General features: G+C 40.8%; 1 protein-coding gene across 1 annotated transcript in view; it reads right to left on the bottom strand.

Moving 5' to 3' along the window:
• Positions 1 to 20666, bottom strand: part of FGD6 (FYVE, RhoGEF and PH domain containing 6) — a 106959-nt gene that overhangs the window by 23995 nt on the left and 62298 nt on the right. The window contains 4 exon segments of the mRNA XM_027543129.1: positions 1431 to 1481; positions 16172 to 16259; positions 17406 to 17562; positions 19175 to 19326. Coding sequence (XP_027398930.1) covers positions 1431 to 1481; positions 16172 to 16259; positions 17406 to 17562; positions 19175 to 19326 — 448 coding nt within the window.

Genomic DNA, 20666 nt, shown 5'->3' with positions numbered 1-20666 from the left:
ATGTCTTTGCTGAACTGTGTAATTTCCTTTAAATAAGCTCCTTAATCTCTGCCCTGCCTCTGTTTTACTGGCAAAACGGAGCTAACAATGCACTTTCTTTGAAGGCAGAAGCCCTGGGACAGACGTTTTCTTGAGGCCTGCTCTGTTAAACTCTGTCTAAGATATTTATCTTCGTGATGTCCATTCTTCCTCTCGTCCACCATCTCCAGTCAATTCATCTCTGGTTCCGCTTTCCTCTAAGTAGAACTCTGCCTCTTCAATTCTCATGCTTTGTTCCCTCTTTCAAATGATTCTATGCTGCTCAGCGCATTCTTACTTTAAAGCTATCTGCTTTGTTCTTTACCTGAAGGGTATCACAGACGTCCTTCTTCAACTAAACTATGTTCACCAAAGACAAGAAGCATGTTCTATCCCCCACTCCAATCTTTTCCTTTAAAAAAGCACCCTTTAAAGCACAACCCTTGTGAAAGAAGATGTTAGAGAAAAAGAAGTAAAATGATTAATAGAATGAATAAGAATCTCTACAAAATGGGTTAAAGACCTTTCAGCTTTGTAATCTGATAATGTAAAGGAGGATGCACAAGAATGTGATCAAAATTCATAAGATGAACGTAGTGGAGATGGATTTGTCTAGGGGGTTTCTGTAGATTGGAACCAGGGATATACCTATGACATTCAAAAGAGGTAGTTTGGGAGTAAACAGAAAAAAACACTACTATCCCAAATGGAATTAAATCCTTGTGTGTGTGTGTGAAACAGAGAGAGAGAGGGAGAGAGACAGACATACTTGCATGCACATGCGCGCGCACACGCGCGTACACACACACACACACACACACACACACACAGTGGATTATCCCATGAATATCAGTGAATCCCTTGTACTGTACTAGACTATTTCCGATAAGTACTATTGGGGTAAGGAGTGGAAGGATGGCAAACCTAATGCCCATCTTTAAACAGTCCCAGAATAATAGATTATTTTAGACCTTACCTCTAATTTGTATTGTTTGGTCACTTCAGGGACTCATGATTTTAAAGCCTGAAAGGATGCTGCAGATCAACTGGTTCAATCTCTGCCTTCGAAAGCTGGTGGACATTTACTGAAGGTGAACGCACCCTGGCACAGACAGACTGAGCCCAGGAGGACGACGCTTCCTGATCACACACTATGCTGGGACCACCCTCTCAGGAGGCTGGCTCCCATGGCTGCCTGACCATGGGCATCTTTGGTCCCTATAATTTCACCTGCTTCCAGGCCACTAACACTTTATCTAGTTCTATCTTCATCTGCCCAAAACAGAGTTTAAAAAGGCTTGTTATGAATAAAACACAGTTTTGTATATGGGTTTTGTTACATTTTTACTTTCTAGGTCCAAATGAATGTAACATAAAAACTTCTAACACTTAAGACCACAGAAATCATTTACCTTGAGTGTCTCTGTAATCTCCAGAGTCTTCTAAGAGATTTTTCAAATAATCTAGAAAAGGTGAAAAAAATACATATATAGTATTTAGTACAATAAAGCACTAAGGAAAAAAAAATTAGTCAGCCTTATTAGTCAGACCAATAAGTCAGCCTTATTGGTTAGTATACACATTCATTCTGGTTGTGCTAACTTTCTAAAAATGGAAGAATAAAGCCCTGGGGTCAATTTGAAATCAGGACACAGAATCAGAGCTAAGAAAGAGCCTACAGGTTGCACTGGTGATTTTAGAGATGAGTAACCAGGCTACTGAGGACACGTCTCACCCAAGTAATCCCACCTCTTTGTGGCACAGCCAGGATCAGAATCCAGGTCTCCAGATGACCAGCTCAACACTTTTACTCCAACACACAGTAAATACCTTAATCCCAAGATCAGATGTACGTCTACTTCCAAAATTCAAGCATTAATAAATTGAATGCCTAAGGGACTCAGATTCATCAATCTTAAGAGTCTAATAATGCCCAGAATACATACCCAAAAAATGCAATATGTGTGTCTAGACCAGTGGTTCTCAAACGGGGGCAACTTTGCCCCACACCCACCTCCCAAGACATTTGAAAACGACTGAAGATATTTCTGATGATCACAACTGGGTGAACGGGGACACCACTGGCATTGAGGGGTTAGAGGCCAGAGATGCTGCTTAACATCTGCCAAATGCGCAGGATCATCCTAATGTCAACATTAGGGCGTTGTCAACAGGGCTGCAGTAAAGAAACCCTGGTCCAGATGGTCTGTAAATGAGCGACATGGTACACAGCAGCTCTTGCAACACAAAATAAATTAAGGCAATAGGTTATATTTAATAAGTCTTTAACACCAAGGAATATTGCTGGATTTCAAAGTGACACTTCCAGTTGAGAAATGCTGAACGACTTAACTACCAAATTAAAACAAATCCCATTTCCTGTAATTTCAAGACCCCACTACATGGTCCCTGTTGACTGTTCTGATTTTCTTTCTTGCTACTGCCTTACACCAGCCCTTTGTTCTTATTAAAATTTGATTCTACACAATTTATTAAACACTTCCTATGTGTTCCCTGGCTCTATACTTTTTGTCTTTAATGCACCCTTCTTCTGAATCCTTTCTCTGTCTCTGCATATAAAAATTCTACTCATAATTCATCAAGGCTCATCTCAAATTCCTCCTCCCCTACCAAACTTTCCATTTGAAAGAAATATTCTTTCCCTTTGAATAATATAACACAGCAGTTACTCACTGTATGCCTTCTATCATTTTTTTTTTTCATTAGATTCAAGGCTCCTTGTGGGCAGGGCCTGCCCACATCTGATACCATCTTTCTCTCATACCACTTAGCCAGAGACGTGGCATACAAGGGACAAGAAATACTTAATGATTTTTTTTTTTTAAAGATTTTTTTCATATAGGATTTTGTCTTAGTGGGTAAAAGGCAGTAAAAGCTAAAATCAATCCTAATTCCTGTGGGAGCTTAGAAATGGAAAGAGGAAAGGCATATTAAAAGACTGAATGCATTTTATCAGATCCAGTCTCCACTAGGAGATACCGCAGATGACATTAAGCCTCTCTGAGCCACAGCACAGGTTCTATCGTTCCAGAGACCATCACACCACTTGCGCTCCCCAGGTGGCGCTAGTGGTAACGAACACGCCTGCCAATGCAGGAGACCTAAGAGATGCAGTTTCGATCCCTGGGTCAAGAAGATCTCCTGGAGGAGGGCATGGTAACCCACTCCACTAGCCTGGAGAATCCCATGAACAGAGGAGCCTGGCAGGCTACAGTCCATGGGGTTGCAAAGAGTCAGACACGACTGAAGTGAGTTAGTACCATGCAATCTCCACTTAGCAATATTATGGAACAAATATAATTTCATCCCATGGATTTATGAAGTCATGCTCAAAAAGGCACAAAGAGAAACTTGGATATTGGTGCCAGCTTTTCAAACTTAATAGATGACATAAACATACACACCCAGCTGTTGAAACTATACGTCTTTGAGACACTGATCTAAGAACCTGTGAGTCTAGACATGCACACTGTAACTACCCAGCCCTGGCAGTGAGTCACCGTGAGATACTGTGGGAGACAGCACTAAGCTTCTGTGAGCCACAGCAGAAGTTCTATCTCACCAGAGGCCATCACAAGCAATTTAGATCCCAAACTAATCCGAACACACATTGGAGAGCATTCTTCCAATCAAATAAGAAAGTCTCCAAAACTAACAAAATATATTGACCGTACACTGTACTTAGCCTCACCCAGGGATGAAAAATGAATTTAATCTCACTCTGACCCCATCAGAATGCATTCCCTGTATAAGTCATCTTTTGCGAATTCAAATATTTAATGTTTCCATGAGAGTGACAGGGTTAGGAAGAAAAACGTACTCTTTTTAGGCTACATCATTAGTCAAAAGGGATGTTCCTTTAAGCCTGGGGGAGCAGAAGAGCACATGAACGAAAGCAGATTTACCTAAGCATCAGATTCACAGCAAGTTCCTATTTTGTCTTTGATTCTTATTCGTTAATACAGAAACATATCTATGCAAACTGAGACATTTCTCTAAACCAAAAGCGGTCACTGGAGGTTGTCCGTATTAGGAAATCCTGACCTCAGAATCACTATGCTGAGCCTGATAAGTTTCTGAGTTGCATTTTCTTCCCTTGTACTCAAGTTCAGCTACTGCTCGCCAACCTAAACTTTTAGGAACAAAGTGGAAAGACACAAATTGGCTGGGCAAAAACCCCACCATGAAGCTGTTGCAAAATCATACTATTAATCAAGAAGATAATGGGGTTAGGTTTACTTTCCTTGCCAATTAAAAAAAAAAAAAACAACTTAAAATTCACCTTTCAAAATTCAGCTTTCCAGAAGTGAATTTTAGAATTTCAACTTTCTAATGTATTCATCTGTATTTTCAGGTTATCTCATTGCAGTACATCTTCCTTTTGAGAACTTTTACCTTTTCTAGGAAGACCCAACCATGAGCCCCTCAGTTAAGAATCACTCCATGCCTTAACTACAGAATGAGCAGGAGACTGATCACCCTCTGAGTCAGATGGAAGGAGCAATGAAATCACCAGCTGTCCCAGTGACTGTCATAAGCCAGGTGAAACACAGGAAGGGAGACCAGACAGACACGCCTGCATTGGTCATGTGGAATTGTTCACTACATATCATTTAGGTCCTAGTATCCTGCTGGCCACCTGATACGAATAACTGACTCATTTGAAAAGACCCTGATGCTGGGAAAGATTGAAGGCGGGAGGAGAAGGGGACAACAGAAGATGAGATGGTTGGATGGCATCACCGACTCGATGGACATGAATTTGAGCAAGCTCCAGGTGTTGGTGATGGACAGGGAAGCCTGGTGTGTTGCAGTCCGTGGAGTTGGACACGACTGAGCAACTGAACTGAACTGATCCCGCTGGCGATCATTTTAAAAAATGAGAACACAGGAGTCATTTCGATTTGCCATGTTAGATTTATAGTATTCCATGTCTTTCCTGTTTTCAACAAACGAAGCAAAGAATTTTTCAAAACTTCAGTAATAAAAATGCCTCAAATGCTATTGAAGTTATTTATGTCAAAGAAAAACAGGCTGGTGAGGTCTGCATGGGCACCACAAAATGTACTTTCTGGCCACCAGGTGGCACCCTTGATTAATAAAGGTTAATTAATCCCCATAATCACCATCATCCAACAGTAGCAGCACAAAACTAATTTAGCATGTGCAGCCTCAAGGATTAAGCAAGTGAATTTTGTCCTCATATATCAGGACATAGTCTTTCATGTTCTCATAAAAGAATGAGAACCTAAAAAACACCATATCTTGTTAGAGCTCTAAGTGTTCAATACATGAACTCCTAGTAAGCCTTACCATTTCTTGATTGCCTCATCAATGAATAAGCAACATAAAGCAGAAAACTATTCAGAGGTATAGTAACCATTTCCTAAAGAAGAGTCATCTGTGAGAATCGGGGACTTTTTAATTCAACAGCACCCAGTCAGATTCCTGGACGCTTTGCTCAGAAACGGTTGATGGCAAAGAACAGAGGAAATGAGCATATACAAAGGGTAGAGTTCCAAAGTTGAGCGTTTCAAATTTGAGAACATGGTTCTATGGTGTCAGGTATCCCTTTAAACACAAATGCTAAACTATGGATTGCAGGAGGACCAGGAGCCTGATTATTTACTCTTATATTACCAGCATCTAATAGAATATGCAATAAAATTGCATATTCAGCAAATGTTTCCTGAATTTATGATGGACTAAATGACATTCCATGTCCAGTTCTAATTGTTGCTTCCTGACCTGCATATAGGTTTCTCAAGAGGCAGGTCAGGTGGTCTGGTATTCCCATCTCTTTCAGGATTTTCCACAGTTTATTGTGATCCACACAGTCAAAGGCTTTGGCATAGTCAATAAAGCAGAAATAGATGTTATTCTGGAACTCTCTTGCTTTTCCGATGATCCAGCAGATGTTGGCCATTTGATCTCTGGTTCCTCTGCCTCTTCTAAAACCAGCTTGAACATCTGGAAGTTCACGGTTCACGTATTACTGAAGCCTGGCTTGGAGAATTTTGAGCATTACTTTACTAGCGTGTGAGATGAGTGCAACTGTGCAGTAGTTTGAGCATTCTTTGGCATTGGCTTTCTTTGGGATTGGAATGAAAACTGACCTTATATGCAGAGTACATCATGAGAAACGCTGGGCTCGAAGAAGCACAAGCTGGAATCAAGACTTCCCGGAGAAATATCAATAACCTCAGATATGCAGATGACACCACCCTTATGGCAGAAAGTGAAGAGGAACTAAAAAGCCTCTTGATGAAAGTGAAAGAGGAGAGTGAAAAAGTTGGCTTAAAGCTCAACATTCAGAAAACAAAGATCATGGCATCCGGTCCCATCACTTCATGGGAAATAGATGGGGAAACAGTGGAAACAGTGTCAGACTTTATTTTTGGGGGCTCCAAAATCACTGCAGATGGTGACTGCAGCCATGAAATTAAAAGATGCTTACTCTTTGGAAGGAAAGTTGTGACCAACCTAGATAGCATATTCAAAAGCAGAGACATTACTTTGCCAACAAAGGTTCGTCTAGTCAAGGCTATGGTTTTTCCTGTGGTCATGTATGGATGTGAGAGTTGGACTGTGAAGAAGGCTGAGAGCCGAAGAAAGCTGTACCAGAACATTGGGGGTGGGGGGCGGGGAATGAAAAGGAAAAGATTCTGGGTCTATACAGTAAAAGCCTTAACTTATTTCTAGGACAAACGAATAAAAGAAGTTACCTCATGCAAAGAGTTGACTTATTGGAAAAGACTCTGATGCTGGGAGGGATTGGGGGCAGGAGGAGAAGGGGACAACAGAGGATGAGATGGCTGGATGGCATCACCGACTCGATGGACGTGAGTTTGAGTAGACTCCGGGAGTTGGTGATGGACAGGGAGGCCTGGCGTGCTGCGATTCATGGGGTCGCAAAGAGTCAGACATGACTGAGCAACTGAACTGAACTGAAGACATTCACTTAGGGGTTACCACTTTTTGCTCCATATTTTATTAAGCAGCTGAGATGATGCTCGGAGGGTCTGATTAATTAAAAAGTGCTCCAGTCTTTGCTCTAATTTTCCTGCTTCTCAAATATGGAGAACTCAGTTGGGAACCCTTCTCAGTTCAGTATGTGGTCCAGAGCTCCCTAAGTTAGTAAAGTGACCTTTCCAGGCTCTCAGGCTCACCAATTCATGTTCTAAGAAAGCTGACAATGCCTTTCTGTGAATTAAAAAGACCATTTATTTCTCAGGACTTCCTCCAAAGTCCAGTGCTTCCTAATGCAGGAGCTATGGTTTGCTCCCTGCTCAGGGAACTAAGATCCCACATGCCTCATGGCACAGCCAAAAAGTTTAAAAAAAAAATTAAAAAGTCCAATTCTCCTGGGCTGATGCAGTCCTTCACCAGGGCACCCAATAAGGTGAGCAGAGTGAAGGCTGGACTTTGAACTCGGCAGGAGCCCATCAGGACATAGCCACTTGAGGCAACACTGGCCTATCTTAAGACTTTGATCAGTCTGTTCCAGAGGGGCATGCCGAAAGAACTCACAAACCAAACCTGATGCCAGGCTCATCGTAGGGCAAAATTTTAGAGCAGGTCTTATAATGGACAGACTCTCCCTTCAGTTCCTTTTTAGCAGAACAGGTTGGCTTGGCATATCCAGAAGGCCCTTAGAGGAATCAACCCCAGATGGAAATCTCCCAACAAATGTAAACATCCATTATTTTTACTTCATTGAGATTGCTTTTCTTCTTGGATAACATTTTCCAAGCATTAAGGCTGCCAGTTTACCAAGTGAGAATCTCACATATACAGAAATGGCTTCGTTGAGGCCAAGGCCCACTTAAAGAACCTCTTATTCATATTTGGTCCCCACCAACCCAGTTATCAACGAATTGCAGTTGCAAATAAAGTATTTTGAATTGCAACAGAACTAGAGCTGAGCTAATTACAACAGGAATTTTGAATGTTATGACCCTCCCATTTCTCAAGGATGGAGCTGCCTTATATCAAGGGCTTTGGATTCCTTAGAGACGAAATTCTTTGGCTGGTGTCCAGGACAGCCCTGCCTTTCATCATGTTTTGCTCTAGAGAAAATGTTAGAATGATTTCAGATGTAGAAAATTAGCCCATGGTTTTCAAACAAACACTTGCTAGGCAGAGGTTTTAATTTTCAGAAGCAAAGTTTCAATATTCAGTGGGGATTTTTAAAAGTCATGCATTAATCTGATTCTGATCTTTTGTCATATCTGCTTATTAGCCTGTTCACAACTCAAATTTATAGCTTCAGAACACTACGGCAGATGTAACAGATGTTTTCAATATCCCATTTTTCTATCAAAATGGGAAATCCTGGATTTCTAAAACCTAGAGGGAGTTAATGCCATCCTGGACTAAAGGCCAAGATTACACGAAAAGTAATATAATATGTTGTTAAAGTTACTTATAATATAACATAAATATCTTGAACAAGATCAAAGAAACTACCTGATCTGAATTTAATCAAAGTTCAAAGGATTGGTTCCTCTGCCACATACAGAAATGGAAAAAAATACTTCAGAGGAATTTTTAAATTACACTTTTCATTATATTTTCTTCACTAGGATCCCCAATGATTCACCTTGTTTCAACACCAATGTAGTAACTTTCCACAAATAAAAGGTTTTTTACTGAAACTTTTATAGTGCATATAACAAAATAGAGACATCCCCCCCACAAATAAAACCCCAAATCCTAACAACAGCAGCAAAAACAAACAACCTGAAAGGATACATGATAGTCATCCCTGAATGGTAGAAGATGAAAAGGGACTTTTTTTTGGTATTATGTAACATACTTTTCATACACACAAAAGTGAAAGAAAGTGAAAGTCACTCAGTCATGTCCGATTCTTTGTGACCCCATGGACTATACAGTCCATGGAATTCTCCAGGCCAGAATACTGGAGTGGGTAGCCTTTCCTTCCTCCAGGGGATCTTCCCAAGCAAGGGATCAAACCCAGGTCTCCCGCATTGCAGGCAGATTCTTTACCAGTGAGCCACAAGGGGAGCCCAGAAGCGCACTTGTCCCACAGAGCCAGCCAGGAAAGGTTCCTTCCAAAAAGAGAAGGTGATGCTTACAAAAATAAATCCTCAGGATCTTCTCACTCAAACAAATGACCAGATCAATATAAATTCTAGGCAAGAAGAGGAAGAGCTGGGAGGGAACCTGAGGGGTTGGGTGTGGTTCCCAAAGAACAGGACTGTAAGCTCCATAAGGGCAGGGACCACCACTGTGTTGTACATACAGGTGCCCAGCTCAGTGCCAGCCATGTGAATACTGCTTGAATGAGAAAGTGGTCGATGAATGGAGGAGAAAATCTGCCCTTGACAGTCAGGTTTGAGGAGAGAGTCAGATAATGAATGCAGCTAGAGCAAAGGAAAGTAAGGCTTGCACAATTCTTCAGTTACAAAGAGCATGTTTAATAGTTGTGGTCTTTATACTCTGGACCAATAATTTTTTTTTCTAAAGTAAGATTTAACTTTTTAGAGCAGTTTTACATTTACCGCTAATCTGAGGAGAAGATATGAAGACTTCCTACATATCCCCCGCGCTCACACATGCTTAGTCTCCCCCATCATCAACACACCCCATCAGAGTGGTGCATATGGTACAATGGAGGAACCTACACTGATACACCATAACTGCCTCAAATCCACAGTTTCCATTACAGTTCACTCTTGACTTTGGATAAATGTGTAATGACATGTATCCCTCATTGTGGTAGGATAAGTAAGTTTTCAACTTTCCTGAAAAGCAAAATAAAAGTATGTCTGCGAAATGACAGAAAATATATACAGCTATCCCTTGTTATCTGTGGGAGATTTAGTTCCAGCACTCTGCTCAGATACCAAAATCTGGATGCTCAATTCGCTTATATAAGATGGTACAGTACAGTCAGCCCTCCCTGTGTGTGGGTTGTGAGTCTGCAGATACCGGAGGCCAACTGCAGAGTCTCTGCTCCCAGTTCCTGGCCCAAGGTTCCCCAAATCTTTACAATCTTCTAAACGACAGAAGCAGCAGGAGCATCTTTTGTCCTAATATCTGGATTCCCTGGTGGCTCAGATGGTAAAGAGTCTGCCTCCAATGTGGGAGACTTGGGTTTGATTCCTGGGCGGGATGATCCACTGGAGAAGGAAATGGCAACCCACGCCAGTATTCTTGCCTGGGAAATCCCATGGACAGAAGAGCCTGGCAGGCTACAGTCTATGGGGTCACAGACAGTCAGACACACCTGAGCAATTTCCCTTTCTTTCTGTTCTTTGACTTTAGTTCTGACAAAAATGGGCTTGCCAGGACATGCTAGTGGTAAAGAACTCCCTGTCAATGCAGGAGACATAAGAAACATGGGTTCGATCCCTGGGTCTGGAAGATCCCCTGGAGGAGGGCAAGGCAACCTACTCACATTCTTGCCTGGAGAATTCCATGGACAGAGGAGCCTGGCAGGCTACAGTCCATAGGGTCACAAAGAGCTGGACATGACTGAAGTGACTCAGTGCTTGCACACACAAGCATGCGCGTGCGCACACACACCACCCCCTCCCCCTGCCCCCAAAGCTGCCTTGGGATTTCCTAGGTGACAACAAGTATCTTTTGTTGTAACAAGGTGACTCTTAGTGGGCTCCTAAATGGGGATGGGTCACCAGAAAGATCAAACCATGACTGAAACTTTCAGCACCACTCTCCATCCTCCAGGAAGGGGAGAGGGACTAGAAGTGGAGTTAATGATGGGCCATGCCTCCGTGATGAAGCCTCCATAAAAATACCAGAGGACAGGATTTGGTGGGGTTCCAGGGAGCTGGAGTACCCAGAGAGGGCATGGGAGTTCCAACCCACATACTTAGCCCTGAGTATCTCTTCCATATGAAGCTCGTTTTTATGCTTTATCATACCATTCTACAATAAACCAGTAAATGTAAACAGGTGTTCCCCTGAACTCTGTGAGCCATTCTAGCAAATTTTCAAACCTAAGGAGAAAGTCATGGGAACCCAGATTTACAGTCCATCAGTCAGAAATAGAGGTTGCAGCCCAAGACTTGTGAATGGCACCTGAAGTTTGGAAGGATCAGAGCCCACTATCTCTAGGCAGATAGTGTCAGAACTGAATTAAATAACAGCAGCAGTCTTCAACCTTTTTGGCACCAGGAACCGATTTTGTGGAAGATAATTTTCCCATGGACCAGGGGTGGGGGGATGGTTTCGGGATGATTCAAGTGCATTAAATTTATTGTGCACTTCACTTCTATTATTATTACATCAGCTCCACCTCAGATTATCAAGTGTTAGATGCCAGAGGTTGGGGACCCCTGAATTACAGGACACCAAGCTGGTGCTGAAGAGAATCGCTTGGTATAGGGAAAAAAAGCCCATATATCTGGTGTTAGTAGTGTTGAGTGTGGTGGTGTGAGAGCCAACGGGAGACACAGGAGGAGTGTGTTTTTTCCCAAGGTCTTCTTGGAAGGGGGCCTGATAAGAACACCATGACCAGTAGGAAGATACTGCCATAACTTGGCATGACTTTAGAAAGATCTGGCCTGAATCATAAAAAGGGAAATGGAAAGAGCAGGAAGCAGAGCAGAGGAAAACTAGTCAGCAAATCCTACGACCGAGGCAAGATGAGGAAAGGGAAGCATTTCAGTCCTTTCCCACAGGTTTGTTTCTGGATAACCGGAAGACTTGTTTTTACTCTTAAAAGCAATTTATCGATCCATCCATCCAACAAATGTTCACTGGCACTACCATATAGGAATTCTCAACCTCATAAAAAGGAACACGGCTTATTTCTCTGAGCCCTTTCAGTTTATTGAGTCCCTGTTATGTTCCAGAATCTATGCAGGCAGAGTTAGGATAAAAAAGATAGTCTCTACCCTGAACTGATGAGGAGGTAGAAAATAAAAATTAATGTTGTTTCTTCAGCAGCATCTGCGCGCTTAAAAAAACCACTCCCTCACTGTTGCTTCAAGATCCCCCTTTGTCCTAACTCCAAACAGGGTTTGGGCACCACACAGACATAAAGATCTGGCCAGATCCACTGGTCTTAAGTGGCCAAAATAAAGGCAGAATTTACAAGTTTCTCTTCTTAAATTAAGTCACTTTATTTTACTACTTAAAAAAAAAAATCTGATCTTAAGCATTTCATTACACAATAGACATTTTCTTGGATCCTATTTTGAGTTGAGCTTAAAAAAACATTATCAAGAATTTACTTGGAAATTTTACTACAATGAAGGAAGAGAGAGCCTAAAAAAATAACCACTAAAAACCCAAATTAGGTTCTGAAGAAAACACTGCATGACAACAGGCTGGTTGTTTGAACAGGAGGCAGGACTGCTGTATCCAGGGATTTCCAGTTACCTCTCTCTAGAAGAATTCCAAAAGAAACCATCTTATCTGCACTCCATCCCTGCATTTCTCAATCTTCCCTTCCCCAGAAGCCAAAGTGGGCACAAATCTACTTACACCAAGCCGGGCAGGAATCCTTCCCTTTCTCTGCCCAATAAATCAAAGTTGTCAGGAGTTGTCTCAAATAGTCTCACTCTTTCTTTCTGTGCCCCTGTCATTTCTAAAATGGAAATAAAAGTACTTCCCTCATAGGGTTGTTGGGAGGATTAAATCATTGAGTTTGTTTATCCAAAGATGAGGATCCAGCTAATTCACACATCTGAATTGATGCTAACCTAAGACCTGAAGTCCAACTTCTAAAAAATCTAAATGCATAGACAGGGGCACTTTGATAACTAAAGCAGAAATATCTTGCAAGGAAAAGAAAAATCAGAACATGACAAAAAGGAGTATTGGAAAGTCAGAGTTTTAAGTAAAAAGACATATAAAACAAACTGTTGGCATCAATTCCCATATGTCCTTAGGATTATATGATCATAGATTCTTCAGTTAATACTATTTGTGTTGCTGGAGCAGGACATTTCACCTCTCTGGAGAAGAGAACATCCCTGAAATTCTCTCTCTCAATATTGTTCTTTAGGCTAAAGATATTTTGGTTAAAAGGATGCCTTAAATGTAGCTTAAAATCAACAAAAATTATTTCCTAAATAGCTTTCAAGTGATCCCAAACTGACCCAGATACATTGGGTACACTAAATTATGAATTATTAATTAAAGACTTACTCAACAGGACTTCCTGGGGGTCCAGAGGTTAAGAATCCGCCTGCCGGTGCAGAGGATATAGGTTTGATCCCTAGTCTGGGAAAATCCCATATGCTGCACAGGAAATAATCTGTGTGCCACAACTACTGAGTTGCACTCTAGAGCCCGTGCTCCACAACAAGAGAAGCCACTGCGATGAGAAGCCCTGCATCGCAACAAGGAGTAGCCACTACTTGGCACAGCTAGAGAGAGCTCGTGGACAGCAACGAGGCCCAGAGAAGCCACAAAACAACAACAACAACAACAACTCACTCACTGACCTCAAGGGGTTTATAATCAAACTAAGGAATCAATATTCAAGTCATACAAATATTAGCAAATAAACAAGACACCAAATAAATCTTTACTAAGTCACAATGCACTGACACGAAGGATCAAGGAGAACTGAAGTAATCCGAGATGGCTTTGGAGGGATGGGGGACTCAGGTCAGGGGGGAGGAAGGGAAGAATCTGAATCAATGGAAGAAAAGGCACAGAATGAATATGAAGTCTTTGCTTTACAAAGTCTATGTTCTTTCTTTAACTTTAGTCCTGACTTTGCAACCTTGAACAAGTCATTTACCTTTCAATAAATCCACAATTATTAAGAGTCTACTATATATAAAGTATTGTACATCATTTAAATAATGTAGATTTTCCAAGTTAAGAAATGGGGGGGGGGGGGCTTTAAGATTAAACAAAACACAGCTCAAAACTAACTCCAATCTCATATCATCTTGGTTATAAAACAATGAAACAAGTGAAACCTGTTCTCTTAAAGAGAATTTTTAAAACTTACTGTTGCTACTTCACCATTCATCAATTAAAATCAAACCCAGCATGAAGCCTACATTAAACACATGTGTAACTTTTACTTGGATCAGTCATAGTGAGGGAAAAAAATATTTTTACATGAAAATTTCAGAACCTTGCTCCATTCTTCTCCCATTTGAAAACCATAGTTGTCTTTTGCCACTAAAAACAGTACTTAATTCAACAGCTGTAGAAATAGCCTGAGCCCTTCAATAGCTCATTTATGATAAAGCACTGAATTTATCTAGCAAAAACACAACACATGCATGGGCACTTCCTTTTGCCCTGTGTATTCCAAATCTCTGCCAACTGCAGAGGAAAGAAAGTACAGATGGACAGGATATCCTGAAATTATTTGGTTTGCCTTATGTCAGTACAGAGAGAAATCCAGTGCCTGATTCACAGCAAGAAATTCAAATTAAGTAGAAATATCTAGGGTAGCCAGTCCTGGGGCTGAAGGCAGGCATTCCTCACCAGTGGTTCACCAGGGAAGCTTGGAAGGATGGCTTTGCCTAAAGGGAAATCAAGAAATCTTGGCTTTCCAGAATTCACTTCCCTCATTCCATTAAGCTCTTGGCTTAAGAGAAAGTGATTAAGGATAAAAGCATGCATGCCATTTCTTAAGAACACTAACAGGAACCAAGTACCTCAAAACCTATTACATAAAATTTCAACTGACTGAATTTAGAGTTGTGGAGGCATCTGAATATTCTTGTGTATTTGGACACAATTCCTTTAAAACAAATTTTTTTTTGGTATGCAGGATCTTAGTTCCCAGACCAGGGATTGAACCTGTACCCCCTGCATTGGAAGAAGGGAGTTTTAACCACAGACATACAGAGAAGTTCTAGAAACAACTCTTAATGGTACTATATATATATTAAGGTATTGCACATCCAAAACATTTCCATAAATACCACAGAGGACCTAGTAGTATGTGTTTGATACTATGCTTGGTACTGAGACTATATTGGCTTTTTTGTAATGCCAAACAACTTAATATGTGAAATATGCATAGCTATGGTGAAGATTTAAAGAGCCAATGAATATAAAGTCCTGAGCCTCCATTCAAATCATAGCTTTCTTTTCCTTCTTCTTTTTTAAATGATTACATTGGTAAACAAGACACGCAGCCCGGTAATCTTGAAGCTGTAGAAGATACAGACAATGGCCTGACATAGTGACAGTGATGATGATGATGGTAAGGATCTAATAATAGGAGTTAATACTTATTTAGACTTTACTATGAGCAAGGCTTGTGGCTCAGATGGTAAAGTGTCTGCCTGCAGTGTGGGAGAGCCGGGTTCAATCCCTGGGTTGGGAAGATCTCCTGGTGAAGGAAATGGCAACCCACTCTAGTACTCTTGCCTGGAAAACTCCATGAAAATTCCTGGAAAATTCCAGGAGCCTGGTGGGTTACAGTCCATGGGGTCGCAAAGAATCGGACACGACTGAGCAACTTCACTTTCACTATGAGCAAGGCATTACTCTAAGCACATAGCTCATCAATCAATCCTTATAATAACCCTCTGAAGTAAGTGACTAGGGCCATGGTGAAAAACAAAGTGTTTTAAGTGGCTCAGTTGTGTCTGACTCTTCGTGAACCCATGGACTGTAACCTGCCAGGCTCCTCTGTCCATGGAATTCTCCAGGCAAGAATACTCAACTGGGCAGCCATTCCCTTCTCTAGGGGATCTTCATAACCCAGGGATCAAACCCAAGTCTCCTGCATAGTAGGAGATTTACCATCTGAGCCACCAGGTAAGCCCCAGGGTCATGGTAGTTGATATTCAAATATGTGGGAATGATCCTCTAAACCTCATTCTTGAGTCGCTGGAAAAGCACCTTCTAGGAATTAGTAATATTAAGCAGGTAAAATGACCCAAGGTTTTGGGGCTGGGACAGTAAAAGAAGTTCTGAGCAAAACAAATTAACATGTAGAAATGCCCAGAGCAGAGAATGCACATGGATGATCGAAGAACTGGAAGAAGCTCAGTTCTGGTGATGTCTATGTGAGGCCACCAGCAATGTATAAATTCCTTGTTAGGAAAAGCAGCTACTGGATAGACAGAAAAACAGAAGTGTTCTCAGGAAAGGCAGGGTGTCCTCAGTGTGACAGGAGTTCCTTGGTTGGCAATCTCCCAGAGAAGCCCACCTGTTAGCAGCAGCCTGTACTGGGGAATCCTCTGAACCGGCTTGAGCAGGTAGTGCTTGAGGGCCAGATTAGCACAGCGTGGGCTCATCTGAAAGGAAAGGCATCCAAAGTAAACACGAACATTTTCCTCTGAAGCAAGAGACCCAGACTCAGGTGCTCGGGAAGCCAAGTTTTAAATAGCCAGCAACTCCGGGAGGGGGTTCATGGAGATACTCCCTTTATTTTAAGGCACAACTCATACACTGAGAGGGAGACCAGAGCTGACTCATCATGGAGCCCACCCTCTCTTGCAGATAGGTCTTCGAAATCACTGACTCATGAGGAAATTCACAGCCCAGAAATAAAACTACTGGGAACTGGATTCAAATAAACATCAGAGCCTGTTGTCAATATACTCATAATAACAACAGTTGGTACTGGGGAGAAGGCAGAAATTCAAGACAACCTGAAAAACAGCCTTGCTAAACAAACCTCTTATAAGCCTGAAGAATGTAAACTTTCTCAGATGAACGGCTACAAAGGACAGCCCCAAATCACATTGTCTATGGAAACATTTGATTCTGGAACCCTTTTGACTTGACCATGAGGACATTTGATTCTGCCTTTAAAGTTGTTTTCTGTAGTATGTATAACAGATACTGGTGCCCAATTCTGAGCCCCACCTCCAATCTCCATAACAGGTATTAACTGGGAAAATGTCCCCGCATCCTAAGATGTCCTGGGGTTCTTACACAGCTCAAGTGAGAAGGGAAGAGTTTTTTCAAATTTGTTCAGAGGGTTCTATTTGTTTCTAAATATATACCTCCAGGGTCTGGTATGCAGGATAATTATGAAAGCATAATGATAATGCATGTTAAGAAAGCATCTGTTGTGCAAGCATCCTTAGACATTGGACGGTTAACTTTCCCCGGTCTTGTGTTTTTTTTTGGTGCCAAGGCAACAGAACAACTCACTGGACAGTGATGAGAACCTGGGCCACAGCTATATATATATATATATACATATATCTATCACACTTCCATTCTTAACAGCATGAAGACTTCAGAAGAAAGGAAAAGAGGGAAGAAAAGTTGACACATAATTTTAAAGTTTAATTACCATACAAATTAGAAGAAATAAGCAATATCTTAATACTTCTAAAACTTTTCTAGTTTGGTATAAATGGAATTTACTGATAGTTTTAGCTTCAAAACAGAGAAAGTGGTAGCAAAACAGAGGATGGTAGCAAAAATACCTCAAATTCTCTAACAACAGCAGCAAAACCTGGGTTTTTCTTGCACTGCTCATCCAACAAAGCTATATTCTTATCAAATTCTTTGATGTATGTGGAATACATTTTTAGATATGGTCCCTTCTTTACAAAGATATCAGCAATTCTTTGTTGTTCCGTCCTAAGGAGTGAGAAGGGATAGACAAGAAAAAGAGTCATTACAGGATCCAAAATATATCCACTGATAAGCAGAGTCCCATTTCCAAGCCATCTGTTTATCCTTTTTTCCTCTTCTTATAAGATATATCCCCTAATGCCCACTCTTTCCCATTTCGATTGTCATCATTATATTTTGCCTGGACTCTGCCAGTTCTGACTGGTCTGCTAGTCCTGACTGGTCTTTCCTGCTTCTGTACAGCCAGAGACTTTAGAAAATTCAGATGAATTTCTAAGATAATTTTTTGTAAGACGAATGATAAAGTACGGACAGGGAAATTCTTTGTAATTACATTTTATTTTAGCATGCCTTTAAAAGAGAGCTTTTAGTCACTCCTCAGTCCTTAAACTGTGTAATTATAGTTTTAATCACTCCTTAGCCCTTAAACTGTGTAAGTATAAATTTTATACTTAGGCCGTAGTGAAGTATTAATCACTATTTAGCATATTTTCCCAACATGTAGAGGCAAGATATTTCCAAAACAGGCAGAGGTTATTTTCCTGGATTATATATAAATAAAACTTAGAGGGAAATTTTTTTATCATCAAAGTAGGTGATACACAATGTTGTTCTAATAATTTGGTGGTTACCCATGAACTTCAACAGTAAATCCAACCCCCTAAACCAAACTCACCACACATTTCCAAAGATGTCACCAAACTTTCTATTACTGTCTAAATATCATAATACTGTCTAAATATCATAACGGGCTTCCCTGGTGGCTTAGATGGCAAAAAGAATCTGCCTGCAATGTGGGAGACTGGGGTTTGATCCCTGAGTCGAGAAGACCCCCTGGAGAAGGAAATGGCAACCCACTCCAGTATTCTTGGCTGGAGAATTCTGGTGGGCTACAGTCCACAGGGTCACAAAGAGTCGGATAGGACTGAACGACTAACACTCAAATACGGGTAGTGGCAGTCAACCTTTGGTATTGTTTTCCGGTTGTGAAATCTACAGCACCTACAATAATGTCATATATGTGTAAATTTCCTAAACCAAACAGAAAAATCTCCCTATTCTCTCAGTTAACAGCCTCCTTTAGGAAATGCAGTTTCCTCTTTTTGAGGTTCCAAAACGAGAGATATTTAAAAATGTTTCCAACGTGAATATATCAACTAAACTCTCCTCCCAGTCTCAAAAATCTTGGATTATCAAAGGGCACCTATAGAAAGTTAAATTGGCCAAATATAGGCCCTTCTTGCTTTTGAGACAACATTACTAAAGAATTAAAAAATGTAGTGTACTGAGCTGAGTGCACCAGTGAATTCTGGCCATCTAACGTGATCAATCTAGGGGACTTCCCTGGCAGTCCAATGGTTAAGACTACAAGCCTCCACTATGCAGGGGGCACAGGTTCAATCCCCAGTTGGGGAAATAAGATCCTGCATGATGTGCTGTGTGGTCAAAAATAAATAAATAAATAAAGTGATCAATCTACAGGTAATTCTTACGCCAAGAAAATTCAACATATTGAATAAACACAATGTAAGGAACAACAAGTCTTTGTCACATGCAGGTCCCTTCTGCCTTTATCTAAAATTGGAAACTCTGGGAAAGCGGGTCGGCCCATTTTTACCAGTTTGACATTCTTTCCTCCAGCTCCTTCAGGAGATCCCGATTGAGCTCATACAGCTGAGGCAAGTAGTACAGGATCTGGTTTAGGATCCGGTCCTCAATCACTGGTTTCCCAAGTTGCCTGGAAGCATGGGCTACTGCATCCCGGAAATCCTGTTACAGTTCAGAGGAGGAAAAACAATGTACACACACATACCACTTAATATAATGAAAAGCTTTTCCCCCAGTCACTCTCTTTACCACAACAATATGAACTGCAAACTGTATTTCCCATGTAGAGTTCAAACTGAAAGCACCCACTTCCTCTTACCCCACTTACTTGGATAAGAAAGTACACATACATACATACACACACACACACACACACACACACACACACACACCCCGAGTGGCTGGAGTGGATGTTTGGTTTTTAAACAGAACATGATATTTCTCTTAAATCTTTTGGTTTGATCTCCAAACTTAGCAATTATATTAAGGAGGTATCTGCAAATTATACCGGAACTCTTAAGTAGTCCTCAAAATTATTCTAATACTGCTATATGGACAAAATCCATTTATTTAAAAGTTCCCAGAAGATCTTAATTAATTTTACATTGGGAGCATCCTTTTGTCCACTTTCAGTAATTATTTGCTAACTGCTGGAACATTCTAACTGAGGCATTTAGAGGGTGATACATTCTTGATAATCAGAGAATATTGGATGTAAGCCCTTGTTCCTATTCTACTGTATTTCATTGAGCTAGCTCCATTTTACTCATCAGTTAAATGGGTTGTAAGACTTTAATTAGATACTACACACAAAGCTTTCTGCAATGTATTTGGCACACAGACGCAACAAAACATTTTAACTCTGGACTTGAAACTCTCTCTTCCCTCTATCCAACCTCCCCATAAATTCACCAGAATTTATAGAAATTAAAAATTTTTATCATCACACATTCTTTTTCCTTGACTTTTCCCTATAATAAGACTATTTATACCATGTTTTAAGACAGGTCCACCCTACCCCACCCTCTCTCTCCAGAGAACTTGGAAAGGGTGAGGCTGGAGATGGTACCTGGCCAGAATTCAATATATTTTGAGGCGTACCCTCAGGGGATAAGTAAGACAATAGCAAACTGTATCACAGTCCTGAGGATTCAAAAAAAGATTGTTCCTTCTTAGAAAGGAATTTAATTAAAAACCTTAAGGCAAAGGTTGGGTGAAACAGACTCTTTACTAGGCTTTATCTTTTTTCTCCTTTCTAACTGCTTCCCTTCAGGAATTCACTGGGCAAATCAAAAATCAAAACAAAGACCCTGATTTCTACCCTGATCCCTTTTAATAGCTACCCCATACATACACACACTAACCATTAGTATCAGTATTACTTGAGCTTCTTGTGAAGGACAACAAACTCATATTTAATTTGAAAGTAAATAAAAGCTACCAGAGTAATGAAAATAAAAACAACAGTAAACAAATGGAACGTAATTAAACTTAAAAAGTTT

Source organism: Bos indicus x Bos taurus, chromosome 5 (genome assembly GCF_003369695.1).
Source record: "Bos indicus x Bos taurus breed Angus x Brahman F1 hybrid chromosome 5, Bos_hybrid_MaternalHap_v2.0, whole genome shotgun sequence".
Lineage (NCBI taxonomy): Eukaryota > Metazoa > Chordata > Mammalia > Artiodactyla > Bovidae > Bos > Bos indicus x Bos taurus.
Note: the sequence above shows the minus strand (reverse complement) of the source record. Positions and strands in the feature narration are given on the sequence as shown.